The following is a 23,333-nucleotide window of genomic DNA, read 5'->3' as shown; positions in this document are numbered from 1 at the left end:
TAACTGCCATGTTTGTTGTCATTATGGTGGTTAGTATAAAGCATGTGTTTTTTACAACCTGATCTCACAGAAATACGTGACATACACACGGATTGTTAACACTGAATTACGTGGCACCGACACGAAAAGTAGTGAAATTACATGCAGGCACCACGGAAAACTGTCTCCATAGAAAGTCAATGTGGGGCATTTTCGTAGGGACACCACTACGTGTGGACACCACGGACATGAGCACCAATAGAAATGAATGAGCCGATTTGATTACAGTCATGTTGCTCTGACAATTCATGCATTTCTCTAAGCAATTTGGCCCTTAATAAACCTTTTTAGGAAACGATCACTATTATATTATTATTTAACAAAAACGAACCAGCCCAACACGACCATCTATGTCGACATACGCATTTATTTGATCGATAAAAGTTGTTTTCTAAACAGTGCTTGATATAATTGTGTGCGACAGCATTTCCTTATGAAATGATGGGAAATGGGGCGTATAGAAGTAACGTGGAGACATTTGTTAAGGTGAGCATGTGGTTATTTCATTTTTGAGAACGACTGGATTGAAAGACAATGTAAGCTAACGTCGGTTAGCAGTTGCTCTGGACGGAAGCGTCATCACGTTGCCATAATAATGCAACTTGCGGGCCCACTCGTGGTTACGTAAATTGCCTGCGACAGCGCATGCATTTCACTAAGCGATTTCACCTAAATAAACGTTTATTTTTTTCTTGGTTCCCTCGTTTAATGTATACTTCATCTCCAAAATCTTCCACATATTTATCCGTGTCAATCTTTTGCGTGGTGCACGTTTGTTCATATTGTTTTCTAAGTAGTTGTGTATTAATATTTAAATTGCACTTCATATTGGTAGTAATCATGACGGTAAACATATTAATATTATGAAGTATAATATTTAGATAATATTATAATACAATAGTATTTATATCTGCAAAGTTTGGAAGAAGACCACCGGTATAAACCATATGGTTTCCACGGCAACGGACGTCACGTGTCGCCTCATGAAGCTGTCATTCATTTGACGGCTACTTGCCAACTATTTGCTAGGCTATATGCTACATGCTAACGTTAACTGTCACATCAAGACAGCAGATTGACGTCACCGTCAGCTAAATGACGGCTGTTTGCATGGTGCTATCTCCACCACCAAAATCTGTTCAACTTGTAGTTACTGTCAGTGAGTTGTCAATAAAATGCAAATAGCTGCACACTAGGAGCACATTTCTGCTTTAACACATGAACTTTGAAGACAAAGTGTTCACTGCCCATGTTCACAGCTGTCACAGTGACTTTAATGTGTATGGCTAATCATTTACACCCCACCATGTTTGTTATAATCTTTTCACAGTGGAAAGACGAGGCCTCCGTCTCTGCAGCCAGCCTGATTTCAGTCCAAGGCATCTACTCTGCAACTTAAGATCTACAGCCACGTCAAAATACTTCAGATGATCTAAGAAAATACAACAGTTACACAAAGAAATCCAACCAGTGTCATGTGATTATAGTTGTTTCATCTAAGCATGGTATGTCATGTCAATTTATAGCCTTACTTTTAGTTTACATTGTTTACTTGACCTTATCTCATTTACCTTATTTTTATCTTAGTTATCTTATTTCATGTTAAATGTTTTATGTATGCACCAATCACTAAGGCAAATTCGTAGTAATGTGAATCCTCTTCACTTAAATGGCAATAAAACACGATTCTGATTCTGATGTTAAAAGCTCAAGCTACTGTGTGTGCTAGCAGCAGTTCAGACTAATCAGTTCCTTTTGAGGAACTACTGGCTACATGGGCCTTTTTAGGAGTCACTTATATAAGTAACCTATAACTTAAGTTACATGCAAATGGTTTTAGTGATTGGTGCATGCATAAAATTAGAAAACAACAATTAGAAAACAACTTTTATCGATCAAATAAACGTGCATGTCGATGTAGATGGTCGTGTTGGGCCGGTTCGTTTCTGTTAAATAATAATATAATAGTGATCGTGTCAGGGTTGTGTTTCAGTGCGGACACAGATGCAGAGAGCAGAGCAGGTAAAGCTAACAGTCTTTTATTTTACGCCCGCAGGGCAAAAACCAAAAACACCAACAAACAAATGATCACACGAAGCGAGGAAAAAACGAAGTTCTTAGCATAGATACACAATAGTAAAAATAACCAAAGAAAGGCTTAGTCACCAGGAGAGCTCTGAAGTCAAGGCTGGCGAGACGAACTAGCACCGAGTGCAGGGAGGACAGAGACTAAATACAAAGGAATCAGGGTGGACAATTGGACACAGGTGGGACACATGAGGGAGGAGCAGGTAATCACCAGGAGGAGCAGGGAGAACACAAGGAAGGGGAAGTCAAGACGCCTGAAACGAGAGGAAACAGGAAATGCCAAAATAAAACAGGAAATAACACAAGCAAAACACAAAACAAAAGCCCTGGCTCAAACCTGAAACCCTGACAGATCGTTTCCTAAAAAGGTTTATTAAGGGCCAAATCGCTTAGAGAAATGCGTGAATTGTCAGAACGACATGACTGTAATCAAATCGGCTCATTCATTTCTATTGGTGCTCATGTCCGTGGTGTCCACACGTAAAACCGCGGTGTCCCTACGAAAATGCCCCGCATTGACTTTCTGTGGAGATAGTTTTCCGTGGTGCCCGCACGTAATTTCACTACTTTTCATGTCGGTGCCAAGTAATTCAGTGTTAACAATCCGTGTGTATGTCACATTTCTGTGAGATCAGGTTGTTTTTTTTAATAAAAACTGCTTTTCAGGTAGAATTTTTCATTTTTTCTGACATGAACTAGCCCAGATTAACATGAGTTTACTGGCACTGTTTACTTCTGTGCTGTACTGCACAACACTGTGTTACCTAAATAAATTCAGCTCCACCCCAGGACAGGCAGAGCAGCCACCCACTGGCATTTTAACATAATGACAATTTGTATTTAACCTAGGAAATATACTCATTCAATTTTATAAACCAAATTAAGGAGAAATACACAAAATGATTGTCATTATGGTATCTACAGTAGCACTCTCAATGTATATGCACAACTCAGTGCATCATTTGATTATTGTTCAGATAATGTCTGTGCTTTTTACTCAGGTACTTAGAATATTGTGAGCATCGGTTGCACTGCTTTGCACTGTGGCTGCAATGCAGGGACTTCCTGTCTGAGACCACAGAGTGCAGAGGGTCTCAGAGAAGTACTTCCCTGAGTATATAGTTTCTGAAAGCTAGACGTTAGACTGTGAACAACACAGGGGTTAAAAAAAACACCTTAAGAAACTCTTAAGAAAATCTTGATGTATGTATGTATAATTTGTTCTATCTATGTGGTGTTTAACACTATAAATGGCAGCTATGACACCTCTGATAACTTCATTCACATCACACTAGCCAACTTTAACTGCAGCTGAATGTTTATTTTTAGCTTTACAGTCAATACATTGAAGAGAAATCAGGAACAAATGAGACAACTACTGTCGTACCCTAGAGTAAACACATTCAAGCTGAGTGTCATCTCTCTGCCTTCTTGATTTGGAGACCCTGATCACACTTAGAGCAGCATAATGAAGACTGTTTGCATCTTGGGAACCCTGGTTATAGAATACAAAATAATGAATCACCACATTAAGTTTAATTGCATTTATCTCTTTGAGAAAGTGTGTGTGCTGTGTCTGTATAAAACAAGTGACAGTGTAACACTTACCTCTGCATTTGGACCTGAGGCAGCTGAAGATCTGTGATGAGGATCTGGTTATGACAGAAGCAACAATACAATCAAATACCACATGCTGGAGGTGGCAGTGATCTTGTTGGATCTTTGTATCATCAGTCATTCTCATTTTTACATGGCTATGTGGATGGTTGAATGTTGAATGTGGATGGTTGATCAGCAGGTCATTATAAAGTTAGAATAGAATAGAATATACTTTATTAATCCCTTTGGGAAGGTCCCTCAGGGAAATTTAGGAGAAGTTAAACCCTTCTGGGTGATGACCGACATTGTGACAAACACAGAACTGTCTCTGCTGGCCTTAAGTATGACACAGAGTGGGACACAGACTGTCCCTGTAAAGAATGGGAGTTTAGCAGGTTACCTGTGCAGCTGTTTGGCGTGTACATTTTATATGATGTGTAACCCAGGATGATCACCAGTACGATGCTAAAAGCCAGAGCTCCACATAAGATGTACAGCAGGGCAACAGAGTGTGCCGCTTCTGCACAGAGCAAGAAGACATTATGTTAGACAGTGTCCACTAATTTAGGAAGCACTCTGTCCAACAGTGTTACTCACCTTCAAAGTGCAGTGTGGTCCCATTTCCAAACACTATATGTCCACAGGAGGCAACAGCACAGTAGTAGGTCCCAGCATGAGAAATTCTCAGGTCCTTCATTGGCAGGCTGTACACACACTTGTGTGTTGCTGTGTTTGTCTCACACTGGTCATTTCTGCCTCCATGGGTGTAAATGAATCCTGGACGAGACTCCTCAGAGCGTCTGAACCAGTAAACACTGTGTTCTCCATCACAGGTCCCAGTGTGTGCTGTACATTTCAGAGTCACAGAGCCTCCTGGCTGGATGCTCTCAGATGCTGACTGATGGACTAGGAGGTCCAAACCTGAACCCTTTATGTGTACAGTAATGCCCTCCAAAAATTCATACACATATGAAAAACCTGCTATGCAGAAATAAGTAGCAGAGTCTGAGATTTGCACATTTAAGATCTTCAGGTGATTTTTTCCAGCACCAGTTTCCAGTTCAAAGCGTCGATTGTTATTAAATCCGTCACTAAAAGTACCATTGCTGTCATGCTTATAGAACGTAGACACCTGCTGTGGCTTCTGGTCCAGTGTTTGCTTGTACCAGTAAAATATTACTGCTACAGTACCTTGATAGGAGCAGTTTAAAGTCACATTTTCACCAACATGTACTGACACAAGACTTAAATATGGTGATGATTTCAGAGCTGTTGGAACACAAGCAAATGCAGAATGACCTTTACAGCATGGCTGACATTTATATAAATCTATATAAAGACACAACTTACCCATTGTTCCAAGCAGCAGACATGTCACACAGAAAGTGACCGTTGTGGGAGTCATGTTGTTGAATTTGCTGTGGCTCATCTTAGCATTGTCTGTTTTTTATGAGACAAGGCTATGTTCCACCAGCCAATCAGGAGTGACTGATCACATGTTCCGTGTCCCTTGTAGTGTTGTCTATGAAAAGGCTGGCAAGAAAAAAAACAGCACAACTGAAGCAAGTAATGAGGAAGTGTAACCAAGACCTTCAAAGTTTGTTGTTTTTGTATGGAATGTGTTGTCAAGTAGAGGGATGAGGTAGCAGGTTACACATATAATATATTGACTGAGAGGTTTAACCCTGACCTCTGACTCCCAATAGTACTACATTTATAAGTCTTACAAATCAGGTTCAGTGTATGGATGGAACAGAGAATTTAGTGCCTTATTTGATCAGAGGAAAGTGCTTTTGGAAAAAGAAATGTAAAACCTTTGCTGAAAAGCAGTCTTTAGCCTCTATGTGAAGGCTCTGATTTAAGTTAGTTAAAGCCTCATTTCATACTAGTCTATTTATTTCAAGTGGCAACCTCAGGGGCTCAGACTTGAACCCAATGCAGGAGTCGTAAAATGTGCAGTTCATGCCGCAGCCAAGCAAAACGAGTCAATTCCCATAGACACCCATGCTAAAATGTCCAAGCAGAAACAAACATGTTTACAGCCTGGTTTAAAAATGATTCTGGTCTCATGAACTGTAGTGCTTACTGCTCGCCACACTGCCTGAGCGGCCTGGCTGTCACGTGACAAAAGAACGAGGACCAGAGCACAAACAAATCGTGAACTCCTTTCTGTTTTCTGTCCTGCCGTCTGAGCTTAAGCTGGATCCATACTCCACGAGAACAGAGAACTCGCTCCTCGCTCCTTGCTGCCGACCTTACACCCACAAAATGACATCATTTTTCTCTCGGAGTGCCTGTTCTGCAGCTCTCGTGGACACATGGCCCGGGCAGAACTTTTTTCTCTCAGTGCGAGAACAATTCTGTGATTGGTCGGAATTTAATGGGCGTGATGAATGTGGTGATGCGCAAGAGCTTCTTCAGGTGCGCAGAACACACAGAGACTTGGAAGGAGGAAGTACAATGACGATAGACAGTTTTGATGAGCATTATCAGCTCGTTAGGCCAGGTAACCACGACTGTGCACACAATTTGCAATACAATTGCATTGTCAGCCTTTTGTGTGTGACGTGTGCTGCGGGGGCGGGCCGTATGCACACACACTTCTCGCGGAGTATAATGCCTCCGTGCCAAGACAAACTTTTTTTTTTACTCTTACCACCCGGGGAGTGAGGAGCGAGTTCTCTGTTCTTGTGGAGTATGGAACAAGCTTTATGCAGCTGCCTGCATAAAGGGAAGGTACTGCATGAAAATGAATGAATCGCTCAAAGAGATGACTTATTACTTCCGAGTCATATAAAAGATTAGTTCATATTGAACAAATTCTTCATGAATGACACATCCCTATCACGTAGCAATCTCAGCTGCAGTCACAGCAGAGAGGAGACCCACACCACTCTGCGGCCAATCATGTGCAAAGCTGCCGCTGGTCCCGTCCTGCTTTGCACATGATTGGCCGATACAAACCGAACCGAACCATGATACAAACCGAACCAATTTTGTGAACCATTCCACCCCTAATAATTAAAGGCGGGGCCTCTCACGAGTCTCAAAACAGCACAGAAACAAATGAGTGATGTCACAGAAGCTTTGTCCATAGATTTATCCTGTCAATGGTTTATTTCTGTTAAGTTAGCATTCTTTGCCCAATAACTTTTTTCACTTTTGGAGCCAGTCACAAGTAGCCATTCAAGGAACTGGACCTTTTGGCATTTGTGCATTTGAACTAGAGGTTGCTTTGTCATTTCTTCATCCCCAAAACCCCTGCTAGATATGCATCTGTGTTATATGCAAATGTCCTATAAAACCGTGAGACAACAGACATTTCTAAAAAGCATAGCTTCCTGTCTTGTTTTGGGTGTATACGTTTTAGGGAACTGAAACTGAACAATCATGGATCTAACCAAGCAGACCGAAAGCAAAGAGGCAGAGGCTACAAATCTGATGAAGCAGAAGGTCTGTGGCTTTCCTATGCACTAATGACTGTTGTTCTGTTGCCTGCTTCTTCTTGTGTGACCCTTTAAGACCGGGCTTTCTTATGTGCAAACTGCTGTGGCCTGGAGGCTGCAGGCCACTCTTCCTGTGTTTTAAACCATGCTAGAACTGTTTCCATCAATGGAAACTTACATTCATTAGTTCACACCCTCTTCACCTCAAGAGTGAAATGTAAAAACAAAGAGCAAACTGTGGACTGAGAGGTGCAAACCTGCAAAGGTATTAATAGATCACAGGGGTTTTTCATGAGCCAGCTTAGCTTGTATCTGTTCACTATTACACAGATGCACTTTCAGACACCAACACTGCAAACAAAACACATTTATTTTCTTTCACAATTATCTTTACATTGCCATATGAATCACTGCTTTCTGCACTTTACAGTAGAGTAGACACAAACACCGTCAGTGTGTCGTTCACCGCTCCTTCTCAGGTCCAGAGCAGCATAATGAAGACTGTCTGCATCTGATCTCTGCTAAAGACATCATCATTAGAAATTATGTTAAAATATCTTTGGAAATATATTGGTGTTTATTTTGTTGCCTACCGGTGCACCTGAGGCTGCAGGACATTCCAGATGAGAAGCAGTTCCTGCAGATGAAACAATATGAATAAGCATGCAGTCAAACAGGAAGATGATATTGATTTTGGAAAGCTCACCTTTGCAGGCAGAGCACAGACTTTTCTTCAGCTTGTACAGGATGAAAGCCAGGACAAGGAGCACTATAGTAGAAACTGCCATTGCTACAGCCAAGCAGTACACCAGCAGGGGAGACATTTCACTAGAACCTGACATTACAAAAAACAGATTGGTTTTATATATTAATATTTGTCAGTAAGATCAAATATCTGCTGTCATCACCTACCAACAAGCTGCACCTCTGTTCCATCTCCAATTACGACCTCCCCACAGGAGGCCACAGCACAGTAGTAGGTCCCAGCATCAGAGGAGCGCACAGCATTTAATGTGAGGTTTAAGGAACAGTTTGTCCTCCCATTTGGGAGGCTTGTACACTGTCCCTCACTGGGATACAGGACTGCAGGCTGCGAGGCACCGTGTCTGATCCAGTACAGGCTGCGCTCACCCGCACATGGTTCAGCATACACGGTACAGCTCAGCTTCATAGAGTCTCCCTGCTGAAGTGGCTCCAGCACTGGCTGATGGACAACAGTGTGGATGTTAGACTGTGATGATTTGACATGAAGGAAGACTCCTTGTCCAAACTCAATGCCGTTGAAAACTGAAATCCCACAGTAATACATCGCTGAATCTGACAGGCTAATGCCTGTGATCATGAGATTGTTGACTCCATGCTCAGTTTGTACAACAACGTCAAACCTTTCTTTGTACTCGTCATAGATGTCAGCCTCCGTGTTGTGCTTCAACAGAGTTGATATGGTGTGAGGTTTGCTGTCCAGGCTTTGCTGGTACCAAGAAAAATAAGTTACATCATCGTCTAAACAGGAGCACTGTAAAGTCACAGTGTCCCCAACTGTGGCTGTCTTCACTCCAGTATCCTGAATGATCCCTGAGCTCTTATCAACAGCTAACACCGCACCTGCATAGAAAAATCATAGAATTATTTTAATCTCATTAAAAACCATGCACACAGATACGAGCACTTTAAAAAGTGTTTGAGTTCAGAATTCTGAATTCAAAGATCAATTCTGGCACAAATTTCTCCGCTTTGAGATCCAATATTTATCTCAGACTTCTAACTTCAAACTCAGAATTCTGACTTTCTTTAGGCTAAAGAAATGTTTTTCTCACAATTATTTTTTTTTGCCCAGAATTTATAATTCTGAAGAAAAAAGTCAGAATTCTGAAAAAAATACCCAAATGGAAATTTGGGTATTTTTTACAGCCAACCTAATGCACTTACATAGGAAGGAGCGTCAAATACTTACACGTTTTATTGATAAGTGCAAGTAAAAGGTAAAGTAGCATCATCTCTGCAGATCTGCAGTCTGCATCTTGTGTGTTGACGGATGCACCAATTCTTATAGGAAACGAAGACTCTTTGTGATTGGCTAAGCTGAGAGGGTTCTGACTGATGATTTGCCCTTGTGCATGACATCAGCCTGATCAAGTTACTGGAGGTGTAATTGTCATTTGGGTGACGTTGCTGTAGACTAGAGAGCAGTTCTTAAGGTGGGACAAATACACCATGAACAGGAAAGTTTCCATTTTTAAATGCTGCCATAGAATTTAGTGCATGTCTGTTCTAGAGAGTATGCAGTGTAGTCAGAAGTGTGTCTCTGAAAAAAGCATGTTGTATTTTGCAGGCATGACACAAGGATATTATGGTTTTTACCAAAAAATGTGCATGGATCAAGCAGAATCAAGTCCATGACATTAGCCACATGTTCTAAAGAGCAGTTTTAAGATGAGTCTGGGAGGCTCCAGCTGTCCCATGTTGGCTCTGCCAAAGTCTATCTAACTCAGTATGTCAAAATATGGGAAAAGCAGTAAAGTGAGACAGGAGCTGAGGTTTGCTGTGCAGTCCCATATGCAGGCAGCTTGTGATATAAGACAGCACTAACCTGTAAAACATGCTGCATTACTGCCAGCTACATAAATATTGAGCGCAAAATGGTACCAATGCTAATGTAGTTGTAGTGGCCATTGGTTGTGCACTACATTTGATGATGCATTGACCACAACACCAGGTTTAATGATTCTCACTACACATTCTCACAGCACTACAAAATGGCAAACACACAATGTTAGGGATATTTGTGGGACTGACTCACTGTTGAAGCTGCCCTCAAGTGGCCATTTGAGGAACTACACTTCCATGTTGTTTTTTTTTTATTTCAGAATCCCTTTATTTAATCCACAGGGGAAATTCTTTTTCATTACAGACAAGGATAAAAATCAAAGATGAAATATATAATAAATATCTAAATGCCTAGTTAGTTTAAATCCCTGAGTTGTATCTAAAAAAAGAACATATTTACTACTGTATAAAAACCTTTACATAGTAAAGAGCACAACATGAATATACCATTATGAATGTACAGTGTCTGAGTGACTGTTATACGTAGTTCTGAGTCTGTTTATGTCCCTCACCCTCAGACTGCTGTCCTCAGATCCAAGTCAATTTCTCAGATTACGCTCAGATATACTATATGGTAGAATCATATTTTGGGCTCATTGCATGACTGAACACATTAAGACTCCACTAGGTCACATCTTTGTTGAAGCCACAGTCTTGTTAGTGTTAGTCCTATGTCAGAAATGGTTGTCAGAATGTCGGCATGATCGATGTATCCCCAAGTGGAAGTATTGAATTTCCTTTTAGTAAATGACTTAGATGCTTTCATTTAATGTTGCTCTTTGTAGCATGTCCTTTTCAGCTTCACCCTTCACACATTTCTATTGCAGTTTTACCCTGCAGAAGCAGACTACCGCCTGTGACTCACTCTTTGATCTTTGTGATGTGAATGCACATACTTTAACCAAGCTGTGGTAAAACTCAGATGCTTGTTGACTGAGAGTGAGACGAGGCTTCACTGACCAACAGTCTTGTCACCTAAACCTCTACTTCCTGAGTCGAGCAGAGTGACAGTAGGCTGGTTTGATGTTGGCTGATTCTCAAAAGAGTCAGAGCTAGAATGGAAACTCGATCTTGCTGTTCTTCTTTTACATGAAGTGTCCGACCGAATGGCCAACAGTTTGTTTAAAGCCCTAACAACACACTGACAAAAGTACAACATATAACAAAAGATGATATTGTGAAAATTATTTTTCACATATTGTTTCATCCTTTGTGTGCTTTGTTTACTTCCTTATATTATAGTATTGTAGCCAGTGATGCCAACAGACTGAACAAAATGATCAGGATTTTAACCACATCCCCATCTACAAAACACTCCCTATATTCACTCAGTATGTGACCTGTCAGACCAGCCAGCAGAGGGGGTGATGGTAGTGGGGAACAGGTCAGTGAATTAAACCTGTTCTGGTACTGATACTGATACTGCGTTCCTGGTCGCTGCTGACTCTCCTGTCGGCTGTTTGAAAACTGCAATGCACTGCAGTGGACAGCTTTGTCACATGGTGTAAGCAGAACCATGTGCTGCTCAATGTGCCAAAGACAAAGGAGCTGGTTGTGGACCTGAGTAGGACCAAGACACATGTGGCTCCAGTTTCCACAGGTGGGCAGAGTGTGGACATTGTGGAGGATTACAAATACATGGGAGTGGATTTGGACAATAAACTTGACTGGACTAAGAACACTGAAGCCCTCTACAAGAAGGGCCAGAGCTGCCTATATTTTCTGAGGAGGCTCTGGTCCTTTAACATCTGTCAGACTATGCTGAGAATTTTTATGAGTCTGTGGTTGCCAGTGCCGTTTTGTTTGCTGTTGTGTGCTGGGGCACTCAATAAGCTCATCAGAAGGGCCGGTGATGTTGTGGGGGTGGAGCTGGACTCCTTGACAGCAGTGTCAGACAGAAGGAGCGCCACAGGAGGTCATTTTTTCCTGTGGCCATCAAACTGTACAACTCCTCCCTCAAGAGATCAGACAATCTTATCTAACACATTGATAAAATTGATCAAATTGATTATATCCATATTGGATGTTATTATATTACTGTTATGTTTTACTGCTTACAATATACCAGTTGTATTATATGACCACCATTTTTGACTTGTATTCTTATTTTCATCTGCATCAGTGCTGTTTTGTTCCTATGAGGGAAAAAGTGTGACTTTGGGTCTGTTGTGTCTTCAGCTTGTTAATAGACATTTAATTCTAAGAGCATATGTGGGAGTAAGAGGTGAAAGAGCAGTGGTGTTATTGTAGAGCGACTGGAACAAACAACCAAAAAAAAATACAACCACATAGACATCCTGTGTGGAGGGGGTGGGGGGGGTGCTGTGAGGTGACAAAACCACTGAGGTTGAATTCAGCTAGCTTGACCAGAGCTGGAAGTTTGTGTTTTTTGTTTTTGCACACTGCTGTCATGATGGTGCTATTTAGACACATTTATGTCAGCTGACCACATCAATACAGGTGAACGCCGCCCTCTGTGGGTGGGTAGCTGCGTTTCATGAACAAACAGCACTTTTCTTTAAAATGTTCAGATAAGCTGCTCGTCTCTGTGGTGTCTTGAAATAACATATCTCTGTGTGGTGGCAAAGGCCACATCTGAGTGTTGTGTAATCTGATTATTTTCAAAGTTTCATCATGTGATATCGACTGAAGGTGGGCTGCTGCTCCCTGCTGACCAGCAGCGTAACTGCATGAATGTTGTTGGTAAATTTAAAGGGCCACTTTACCAAGTTTACAAATAAAGTTCAGTTATTATTATTATTTGACAAAAATACAGCTACATGGATAATACAATGCACATAAATGATGCATTGCATTAAGGGCAATGTATGGTCAAATATCTTTGGAACATAATCCACTGAAATGTGCAACAGTTGTCACTGTGGCTCTCCCATCTCTTATGTTATGTTAGATCTGCTGCCACGTCTGTCAGCATGCACTGTGACTCTGACAAAATCTCTCCTCCACAGACAGACACTGATGAAATTAAATCACCTTTGATGAAAATATAGTTAAAAAAAAAAAAAAAAAAAAAAAAAAAAAAGCTGTTCAGTACATGTAAAATTAGGACAGGACTATTTTTTTCAGAATAACAAAAATTCAGTGCATTTAGTTCTATAAGAGTGGTGTTGCTTTTTAGGTGGAGGTAGACACAGCAAACATCACTGATAATAACTCACTGCATTATATGAAGAAATATCTGATCTGTAGTCTTTACTAGAAAAGGGTCATCACATTTGAATGCAGCATGTTTAGCATTAAAGATTATTGAAGGCCATTAACACAATTTTCATGATAAAATTACTTGTGCTTTGCCTCTTTTTGAAGTCCAGGGCTGCATACTGCACAGTGGTAACCTCCTCATTCTACAGGACAGAAGGGAGCCAATTGATGGCATTTGTATACATAGACACACGTTGAGAGTGCTTCATGTCACTTCATGCTTCCCGGAGCCTCCCACCGAGCTTCAAAACGGCTCTTCAGAAACAAATGGGTGTCGTCATTAGCGTTAGCATACAACAGAAATAACACGTTTGTGTTGAAATGATTGCGATTATAAGAATATAGCTTATGGATATTTAATGTAATTTTTAACATGATGATCATGGTACAGGAGAAATAACAGTCAGGGCTAAATGCTACAGATTAATGAAGAAAAGCCAGAAGCCCCGCACTTTGAGTGTAAGGTTATCCTGCAAGTTCCGTGCAGGCTGGTTGTTTGTGCATGTGACAAGTTCTTGTCTGTGAAATCAAGTTTTGTAAATAAAAGATCGCCTGCTCCCCTAAACTCCACTCGTGCTCCCCCTCTTTGTCCATATTTGGAGTTGCAAGTTCCATGCAGGCTTGTTAGCGTATATGTATTGACTAGGGATGCACCGAACACTTTTTTCAACAAAACAACTCGGCCGAAACAGGAAGTGATTGTGATGACGCTCCAGCATGTCTGCAGTGTCTTTTCTTGCTCCATTTGAGCAGCTAACCAGCTAACGCGTTTCACTAATTGGATTCTCTTGGAGACAGAGAAGCGCCCTCGCTGTCTGTGTTCAGTCAGATCCTGCAGAGTGCCTCAAAAAATCATAGACAGGCTATTCTGTTCTGATTTACTATATATGTGACATCAGATTTATTTTTCTGCTGACATTTTTTTAATTTTAAATAAGATGCACACATAATGTACACATGAGTGGGGTCAAGCTAAGTTATTTCATGTGCATTTTTTGAATGTGCTAAATAAATATTTTCAATTCCTTTATTCTTTGAAACATCAATATTAAGTTGTGCATTTGCAATGCCTCGATTTTAGTAAGGTTAGTACACACTTATAGCCTGTGCCGTCCTCGGTATATGTCCGCTATACTTTTGACAGGCCAGTTAAAATTGTTTCCTTTTTCCAAGACTCTTAAGACGACTTCTTGTCTAACAGGTTTATTGGAGTAGGAAAGTGTAAAACTGAAACAGATAAATACAACTGATTAACGCTATGATTTTTAACACTCAATATGCATTTTCTAAGACTGAATAAAATAATATTTAAACGTTGTTTGTCTAATAAACCTTAACCTATAATATTAACAGAATAATACATCACATCGCACACCCACACAGCCACATCTCATCTGTATCTACGCACAGTATAGAATTACTCGATCAAAATATAAACACAAGCACAAAACAACACATCACACACACACATCACAGTCACATACTCACGATGCTGCATCAGGCGTGAGACATAAACTATTAACACTGTAACTAACTCCGCGGCTCCAACTAAAGCCGAGAGCACAGCCATCCACACAACCGCTCTGTCTCCATAGCAACACGACACTCCAGCCAAACAGCTGGGACTCCCAAGCAACCACGTCACTGAACGCAGCATCTACTTGCAAATAAATCATACAAACAAATTCGCTTTTACATCAAAACATAGCCATAAGTGCAATGGTACTAATAATTGGCATAATACGGTTTGTTCCGGTGTTTCGGTTTTCGGCCTTTGATTCCTCATTTTCGGTTTTCGGTTTCGGCCAAGAATTTTCGTTTTGGTGCATCCTTAGTATTGACTCATGTAAAAATATATTAAATATATTATATATTGGATACATTGTAAACAAACTGATTAGTGTCAGTAAAGGAACTCTTTGAAGAAGTTTAAAACCTACTAAAACATGTGTTTTAAAATCATTAAACTGTATATATTTTAACATATATTTCTACTTTCAGCTTGTGCTGAAGGACTGCTGTCCTGTGGAGCTGCAGAACTACAAGTGTTCCTGCACATCAGGTGATGCTATGGCATGCAATACCATGTGCAACCATGTGGCAGCCCTTTTGTACCAGACTGCTCATTACTGTCAACAGAAGATCAGTACTGTTCTTCCAACACACAGCTGCACAGACACTGAGCAGAAATGGCACAAGCCAAGAACCATGGTAACTATTTACTATTATTTACCCTGTTCATCCCAGCCAAGACGTCATGTGGGCTTGTACTGCTTGTGTTCCACTATCTTTTGATTTTAGTTATGAATATTTGAATAGATTGGTTTGGTAAATTGGTAAATATTGCAGGGTGTTAAACCTGTGGGAGTGGGAGAGAGCATCAGGTTAGTATTGTTAGATAAAATAACGTCAGTAAGGGAATAAAACAATAATCTGCTAAATGAAAGGCTAAATGTTTTATCATCTTACATTGTATGCATTTTATCTGTCAATAGATCAAAAAAAATGTCCAAACTGGATTTATTTTTATTCACAGAAGCACAGAGACTTTGCATATGATTTATATATATATATATATTTATTTATATATATTTGCATATGATATGATATGGCCCTTTGTAAAGGTTGCCTCATAATCACCTTTTTACATGGCTGTTAGAAATGAGAGAAAAGAGATTATTATTTCTGATCATGTATGAATGTCATGTATGTATATTTGTCACCGGCCAATCTACGCTGATGAGATGCTCGCCTCTGGTGTGATCGAGCCATCCTCATCTGCTTGGGCATCTCCGGTGGTCTTAGTCCCAAAGAAGGATGGGTCGCTCCGCTTCTGTGTGGACTATAGGGGGCTTAATGCAAAGACGCACCATGGCGCTTACCCAATGCCACCTGTGCATGAAATTCTGGAGTCTATGCAGGGGGCCAAGTACTTCAGCACCTTGGATCTCCAGAGTGGCTATTGGCAGGTAGCTATGGGAGAAAACAGCAAAAAGAAGACAGCCATGATCACCCATCAAGGACTGTTCCAGTTTAAGGTGATGCCATTCGGTCTGCACAACGCTGGCGCCACCTTTCAGCGTCTGATGGAAAGGGTCTTGGGCAAACATCTGTTTTGTGTACATCGACGACATCATCGTTTTCTCTGAGACACAGCAGCAGCATCTGCAGGACCTCGACGCAGTGTTTCAGAAGCTCCACCAAGCCAGACTAACACTGAATGTAAAAAAATGCCATCTCTTCAGGCCTGAACTCACGTTCCTTGGGCACGTCGTGACTGCCAAGGGGTGGAGGTGGACCCAGCCAAGGTCAGTGCCATCACAGCCTATCCAGTTCCCACTGACATCAAAAGCCTGCAGAGATTCTTGGGGATGGTTGGCTGGTACCATAAGTTCCTGCTAGCAGACATAGCAGCTCCACTCAACAACCTCAAAAAGAAGGGCGTGTCATGGGCGTGGTCGGTGGAGTGTGAGGAGGCCTTCCAGTATCTAAAAACCTTGCTCCAATCATCGCCTGTGCTCGTTCAGCCAAAACTAAACCTGGGGTTTCAGGTCCACTGTGATGCCAGTGACATAGGCTTAGGAGCAGTCCTGAAACAGTCTGTGGATGGTGTGGATTGGGTCATAGCCTATGCATCAAGAGCCCTCCAGGGACCTGAACTCCGGTACTCAACATCAGAAAAGGAATGCCTCACAGTCGTCTGGGCTGTGGAAAAGTGGAGACATTACCTGGTCAAAGGTGACACCTTTGATGTCTTCACAGACCATAGTGCCCTGGCTTGGGCATTCAACTGTCCCAAAGCATCATCCCGGCTGACCAGATGGACGCTGCGGCTTCAGGCATTCTCCTTCCGAGTCCATTATAAAAAAGGCTACGCCAACATAGTGCCTGATGCCTTATCCCGTGCACCTATGCCTGTCGTATCGCCAGAAAGTGGAAGCGTGGCGGTAGCCGTGGCTAAAACACCTTGGTCCAATCTTCCTACTTCTTTGCAGGATATTGAAGTGGCCCAGACGAATGATGTCCTCTGTCAGGAGCTGGTCCAGTCTGTCTCTGACCCTACACTCACCACCCAAAAACTCACCACGGCTTATCACCCGCAGTGTAAAGGTTGCCTCATAATCACCTTTTTACATGGCTGTTAGAAATGAGAGAAAAGAGATTATTATTTCTGATCATGTATGAATGTCATGTATGTATATTTGTCACTGGCCAATCTATGCTGCGGAGGGGTGGGATCCCTGTGCGGAACATTTAAATGTGTCACGGAGGGGACACAGGGGACACACGGAAGACACAGGTGGACGAGAGGACCTTTTCCCTGGCAGGATTTACCGCGATCTAAGTGGAATCTACGGACATTGTGGATGTACTAAAGACAGTGGATTACCCCAGGACTAAAAAGGATTTTACCTGAACGACTGGAGTTTGGTGAGATCGCGTTTTATTCCTTTTTAATGGAGCGACGTCTCACCGAGGAACTGCTGCTCTAGTCCTCACGGAGGGACACGGGTTCATTTGGACCGTTCTCTGGCCCTCGTGGCCCTCTGCTGAGGGCTGTTAGGTCCCTGTATGGCCGGAGCAGGAGTTTGGTTCGCATTGCCGGCAGTAAGTCAGACCTGTTCCCAGTGCATGTTGGACTCCGGCAGGGCTGCCCTTTGTCACCGGTTCTGTTCATAATTTTTATGGACAGAATTTCTAGGCGCAGCGAGGGACCAGAGGGGATCTGGTTCGGGAACCATAGGATTTCATCTCTGCTTTTTGCAGATGATGTTGTCCTGTTGGCTTCATCGAGCCGGGACCTCCAGTGTGCACTGGGGCGGTTTGCAGCCGAGTGTGAAGCGGCTGGGAGCGGCTGGCCATGGTTCTCGACCGGAAAAAGGTAGTTTGTCCTCTCTGGGTGGGAGGAGAGCTCCTGCCCCAAGTGGAGGAGTTTGTGTATCTCGGGGTCTCGTTCACGAGTGAGGGAAAAATGGAACGGGAGATTGACAGCCGGATCGGTGCAGCTTCCGCAGTAATGCGGTCGCTGTACCGGTCTGTTGTGGTGAAGAAGGAGCTGAGCCGGAAGGCGAAGCTCTCGATTTACTGGTCAATCTGGCCTGGGAACGCCTCGGGATTCCCCCAGAGGAGCTGGAGGAAGTGTCTGGTGAGAGGGAAGTCTGGGTGTCCCTGCTTAGACTGCTGCCCCCGCGACCCGGCCCCGGATAAGCGGTGGAAGATGGATGGATGGATGGATATTTGGGAACTGATTGGGTTGCACTAAACTCTGGGGGTTACAGGGGAGAACCTTTGGGGAAAAAGACCTACCCTGGCGGTTTTTTATTAATAGATAAACCAGCAGCAGCAGAATAAGACCCGCCCGTGAGAATAGTGCGTTGTGGCGTTTTCCTGATTTTAAAAAATTGGTGAACTGTTACACCTTTGCTTAAGATGGAAGCCTGAAATCTGTGAGGCCGAGCTGGTGAGGAAAATCCTGGACCATTGCAATCCTCGGATCGCTGGGTGTCTTAGAGGCACAGTCACCACCGTAGATCAACTGGTGAAGGTGGCCACCCTGGTGAAGAAGGATTGTATGTCCACAAAAGAGTACTGGGGAAAAGTAGATCAGCAGAAGGCAAAAGAGAAGGGGATAAAGAGGCCTCAGGAGAGGAGTTCTGCTAAAAAAAACCTGCTGATGTGGTGACCATTGTCCAGCAGGAGAAAAAGCTGCCACTGTCCTTGCTACAGGTCCCCATCACAGTGAGAGGGAGACAGCACTGTGCTGTCATTGACACAGGAAGTACCTACTTCCTCGTGCGTCAATGGTCAAGTCAATGGCTGGAGGTAGCACGAGAGGGGGAACACCTTAAGGCCTGCCAGAACCAAAACTTTGCCCTGGCGGATGGAAAAACACATTGCGCTGTGCGAAGGGTCCAGCTGCTCTATGACTGGCATGGAATGATGTATTCAATTGAAATGTATGTTATGGCTGATGATAACCTGGCTTTCCCTATCATTCTTCAGGGCTCTAGAGTGCACATGCGACCTAATTTCTCAAAGGTGCAACCAAAAAATATCAGAGGTCGCACTGGTACGACCAGCTGTAAGAGGGAGATACGTTCTCCGCGACTCTCAAAAGTCTCCAGCAACAGACACACATCGGGCCCATATTGTGGTCTAAATCAGAGACGGTGAAGGGCGGGACCTCCGTGTGTGTGTCTTTGAAAACGTGTCTGCTGCGGTCAGCTGAGACCGAACATTCAGAGAAGAACGCGGACAAGAGCTGATGCTGTGTGATAAAGCTTGTTCCATACTCCACGAGAACAGAGAGATATGAACAAAGTTATTTTCGGCCCGGACTTTTTAAAACGTGTGTGCAGAACTCATACGACCTTCTCACTGCAGCGCGCACACACACAGACAGACAGGTATTAAAGACGTTTCGCTGCAGAAACTGCAGTTTAAGTGAACATACAGCGGAGGAGCAGGATTTGTTGCTACTATGCAGGTTTTGCTAATTTGCTGTTGACCTGAATGACGGATGATAACGAGCTGGTCATGTTCAGGGAAGGGGCGTGACGTGCTCGTAGCATTATAACAGAACAGCAGTGTTATCTGACCTGTGAGGTTCATCCATGAAGGCTGAGTCACTGACTGACAGCAGTCAACTGGTTTAAGGAGTTATAGTACATGGTTACATGATGAACGCCCATTTAAACAGTATTGTTATTATCCTGCTATAGTAGAGCATTGTCTGCCAGTATGATGTCTGCATACAGCTAAAACTGTAACAGAATGAAAAGTCTGTCAGCTGGAGCTCAGCTTTAGAAAGAGAGGAGACAGAGAGGAAGAGAGGAAGAGGTGAGGAAGATGAGAGAAGAGATACTGTAGCTGCATTAGAAATGTGTTGAAGAAAACAAAATATATATCTCAATCACAACTATTAAATAAATAAAGGTGTATATGATTTTAATCATTTTTAATTCCCATTGCCAAATAGATAAGTGAGGAGCAACAGCCAGAAAATACAGAGAGAAAGCAAACAGGGAACTGAAGAGTGCTGTAACTTTGAATCTTCATTATGGATTTCTGACAGGCAGACCTGTTGGCTGGTTTGTCCATAATTTGAATGAGTACTATCGGTACATGTATTTATTTGTATTTACCTGTGTTCATTAAACAAGGTCCAAAGTCAGTTTAGGATGATATGTTATTATTAAGCCCGTTCATATTTCCTAGAGATCAATTTTTGGACCTCAGTATTTCTAAAACTTTGGCTACAGCCCTGCGAGGCCGTCAGGTAAACAGTAGATGTAGCTGCAGATGATGAGAGAAGATGAAAAGAACTTCTGCGTTAGGATAGGTGTCAAGTTAAGGCCTGATCGATAAAATATATGGACAGCAATTAAAAAACAAACTGCTGTGTGATGTGTGATGCGGTGCACCTAACTTTTGTGCCGGTGCACCCAAGAAAAAAAGGTTAGGCGCACCGGTGCAACCAGTGCAAAAAGTTAGTCTAGAGCCCTGTTCTTGGTTTGAACTTTATGAGTAAAACCTCCACCATTCTCAACAAGACATATGGTGTGAAAGGGCCCAGGGGTTATACCTTCAATCCTTTTCTGTCTCAGCCTGGTGAGGTAATGATGACACCACCCTCACTACATCCACCAACCAGAGGTAGCTGGGCTGCTCCGTGCATGGCCTAGTGTCTGTTCAGGAAAACTGGGTAAGACCACAGTGGAAGAACATAGGATCTTTACCACCAGTCTGCTGTAAGACCTATAGAGTGTCCCCTCATAAAAGAAAAATCATAGCAGATCATGTGGCAAAAATATTAGAGGAATCATTGAACCCTTACAGTCTGCCTGGGGAGCGCTGGTCGTCCTGGTCACCAAGCCTGATGGGTCCATAAGGTTCTGTGTGAACTATCGCCGGCTAAATGCGAAAACCCATCCTGACGCATACCCCATGCCACTCATTCATGACCTACTAGAATCAATGCATGGAGCTGCTGTGTTTAGCACCCTTGATCTAAAGTCTGTGGATGAAGGCAGTAAGCCCAAAACTGCTGTCATCACCCCTGATGGCCTGTTTCAGTTCACCTTTATGCCCTTTGGGCTGAAAAACACTGGAGCGACTTTTCAGAGGCTCATTGAGAGGGGCCTGGGGGAGCTGAGAGGCAAAATCTGCTTTGTTTATATTGATGATTTTATTGTGTTCTCCCCAACACCTGAGCAGCACCAGAAGGACCTAAATGCAGTGCTACACAAGCTCCACCTGGCCAACCTGACCCTCAACCTGAAGAAATGTCACTTCTTCCAGGAACTGAAATTCCTGGGCCAAATTATCTCGGGAAAAGGAGTTAAGGTTGACCCAGAGAAGACGCTGGCAGTGACAGCCTATCCCCCACCTACCAACATCAAGTCCCTGCAGTGTTTCCTAGGGATGGTTGGGTGGTATCACAAATTCATTGATCATTTTGCAGATCTGGCAGCACCCCTGAACAGCCTGACGCGTAAAGGGATAGAATGGGCGTGGTCGAAAGAGTGCCAGGAAGGTTTCGAGCATCTGAAAGAATCACTGGTGAAGGCTCCTGTCCTCATGTAACCAGATTATTTATTGCCTTTTGAGGTCCACACTGACGCCAGCGATGTGGGACTGGGGGCTGTGCTGGTTCAGACTACTGGGGGTAGGGAGAAAGCGATTGCTTTTGCTTCTAGAGTTCTGAGAGCAGCAGAACATAATTATTCCACCTTTAAGAGAGTGTGAAGAAGAGTGCCTTGCAGTGGTTTGGGCTGTTGAAAAATGGAGGCATTATTTAGAAGGGGTTAAATTCACTATATTCACTGACCGTGACCTGGGCCTTTAATTGCCCAAAAACCTCCTCTAGGCTCACCCGGTGGATTCAGGAAAGGACTTCCTAACATAGTGCCTGACGCCCTGTCCAGATCAGCAGTTTTATCTCCCTCCTGCTTGGCCTGTGTTGCAGTGAGGACCAGCTGCAGCTCAGCAGACCTGCCGACCTCTCTCTCAGAAATAAGGGAGGCCCAGGAGAAAGAACCTGAGGTTGTCAGCAAAGGAGATGCATCCCTCAGTAGGCCTGACAGGGTGGGATTCGCTACTATACAAGGACTTATTTACTGGAGGTCACCTGTGAGAGATGGTGGTGATAAGTACCAACTGGTGGTGCCCAAGATCCTCATAAAATCCTTCTTGATGTATTTCCATGATCCTCCACTCAGTGAACAACTATGGAGGTTGAAGACCTTGCTCAGAGTCCTTGAGGTGGCCTGGTGGCCCAAAGGGAGGAGGGATGTCTGGGACTGTGTCAAGCACTGCTGTACCTGCCAGGCCTATAAGGCTGTGTTACGTCCACTGGGGTGTCCGTTTGTTTGCTTTGTTTCAGACCCAATCAACAGGGACCTTCTACTGATCAGCTGCACCTGGTCATCTGCTGATGGTATAAGGGAGCCCTTCCTCCACTCTCACTCTCTCCCAGCAGGAGCAGAGCCACACCACACCACCTTGTTCATTTTGTTAGTCCTGTTGTAAATTAATTTGTAACTAAATGTAAAACTTCTTTAAATCCACTTGCTATGCTACACTAACAAATTATTAGAACAAAATATGTTTACATCTGGTTACTTTTTAACCTCTGTGCCACCATGACTTTGACCCCAAAAACCACATTTCTGTTTCACCTTATCCCCAATGAGACCATCAGCTGGAATGTCAGATTTTAGAGACTTCACAGAACAGATCAGATTAAACAGATTAGAAACAGATTACTCAAAGCCTCCAAAAAAGTTGCAAAACAGGTAACTTAGTTTACCATGAATCTGTGCTGATCTGTCTGCTTGTGTTGATCAGCACACAAGCAGTTCAAATTAAGTGACTGAAACACAAAGGAAGGGATCAATATAGAAGGAAACTCGCTCCCTGTCTCTCACTCCTGGCTTGTCCTATATGCCATAATGTCTGCTGCATGGTGTGCTTGCAGCTAAATCTCAGCCCTCACCTGGCAACAAGAAGTTCTATTTTCTGATTGGCTGATAGGTCACTAATTGCTACAGCTGTGAGTGCGCAGTGCTGTCGGTTGTCTGGTTAACTAGCGGCTATAACTTGTTAGAGGTGTGTGCAGTCAGACGTCACACTGGATGCTCATGGCTCAGTTCACTTCGTCAGTCCTCCTGGAAAACTACACCTACATCATGGATCATGTGACCGACCAATTGATTGATTTTGTTATACAGTGCTCTTACGTTGGCGAGGAAGAGACTGGGAAGAGCCGGTTGGTGTGGGTTAGCATGTAACCTAGCGCGCATGCCACTCCTTTTACCTCTCTTCTGTTTA

At 43.0% G+C, this 23,333-nt stretch overlaps 2 protein-coding genes across 2 annotated transcripts; both read right to left on the bottom strand.

Moving 5' to 3' along the window:
- Positions 1-3,502: 3,502 nt before the first annotated feature.
- Positions 3,503-5,128, bottom strand: LOC114450881 (uncharacterized). The gene is made up of 5 exons (XM_028429304.1): positions 5,077-5,128; positions 4,324-4,995; positions 4,127-4,246; positions 3,736-3,779; positions 3,503-3,622 (listed from the first exon to the last, which is right to left on the bottom strand). The coding sequence occupies exons 1-5, from the start codon at positions 5,078-5,080 to the stop codon at positions 3,503-3,505; spliced, it is 960 nt and encodes a 319-aa protein (XP_028285105.1). The 5' UTR covers positions 5,081-5,128.
- Positions 5,129-7,579: 2,451 nt separating this feature from the next.
- LOC114451169 (uncharacterized) lies at positions 7,580-9,174 on the bottom strand. The gene is made up of 5 exons (XM_028429745.1): positions 9,127-9,174; positions 8,085-8,777; positions 7,879-8,007; positions 7,766-7,809; positions 7,580-7,690 (listed from the first exon to the last, which is right to left on the bottom strand). Exons 1-5 carry the CDS (start codon positions 9,167-9,169, stop codon positions 7,580-7,582), a joined length of 1,020 nt encoding a protein of 339 aa, XP_028285546.1. The 5' UTR covers positions 9,170-9,174.
- Positions 9,175-23,333: the final 14,159 nt, after the last annotated feature.

The sequence above is a fragment of the Parambassis ranga genome, chromosome 18, assembly GCF_900634625.1.
Source record: "Parambassis ranga chromosome 18, fParRan2.1, whole genome shotgun sequence".
Taxonomy (NCBI): domain Eukaryota; kingdom Metazoa; phylum Chordata; class Actinopteri; family Ambassidae; genus Parambassis; species Parambassis ranga.
This window is presented reverse-complemented; position numbering and strand designations above follow the sequence as displayed.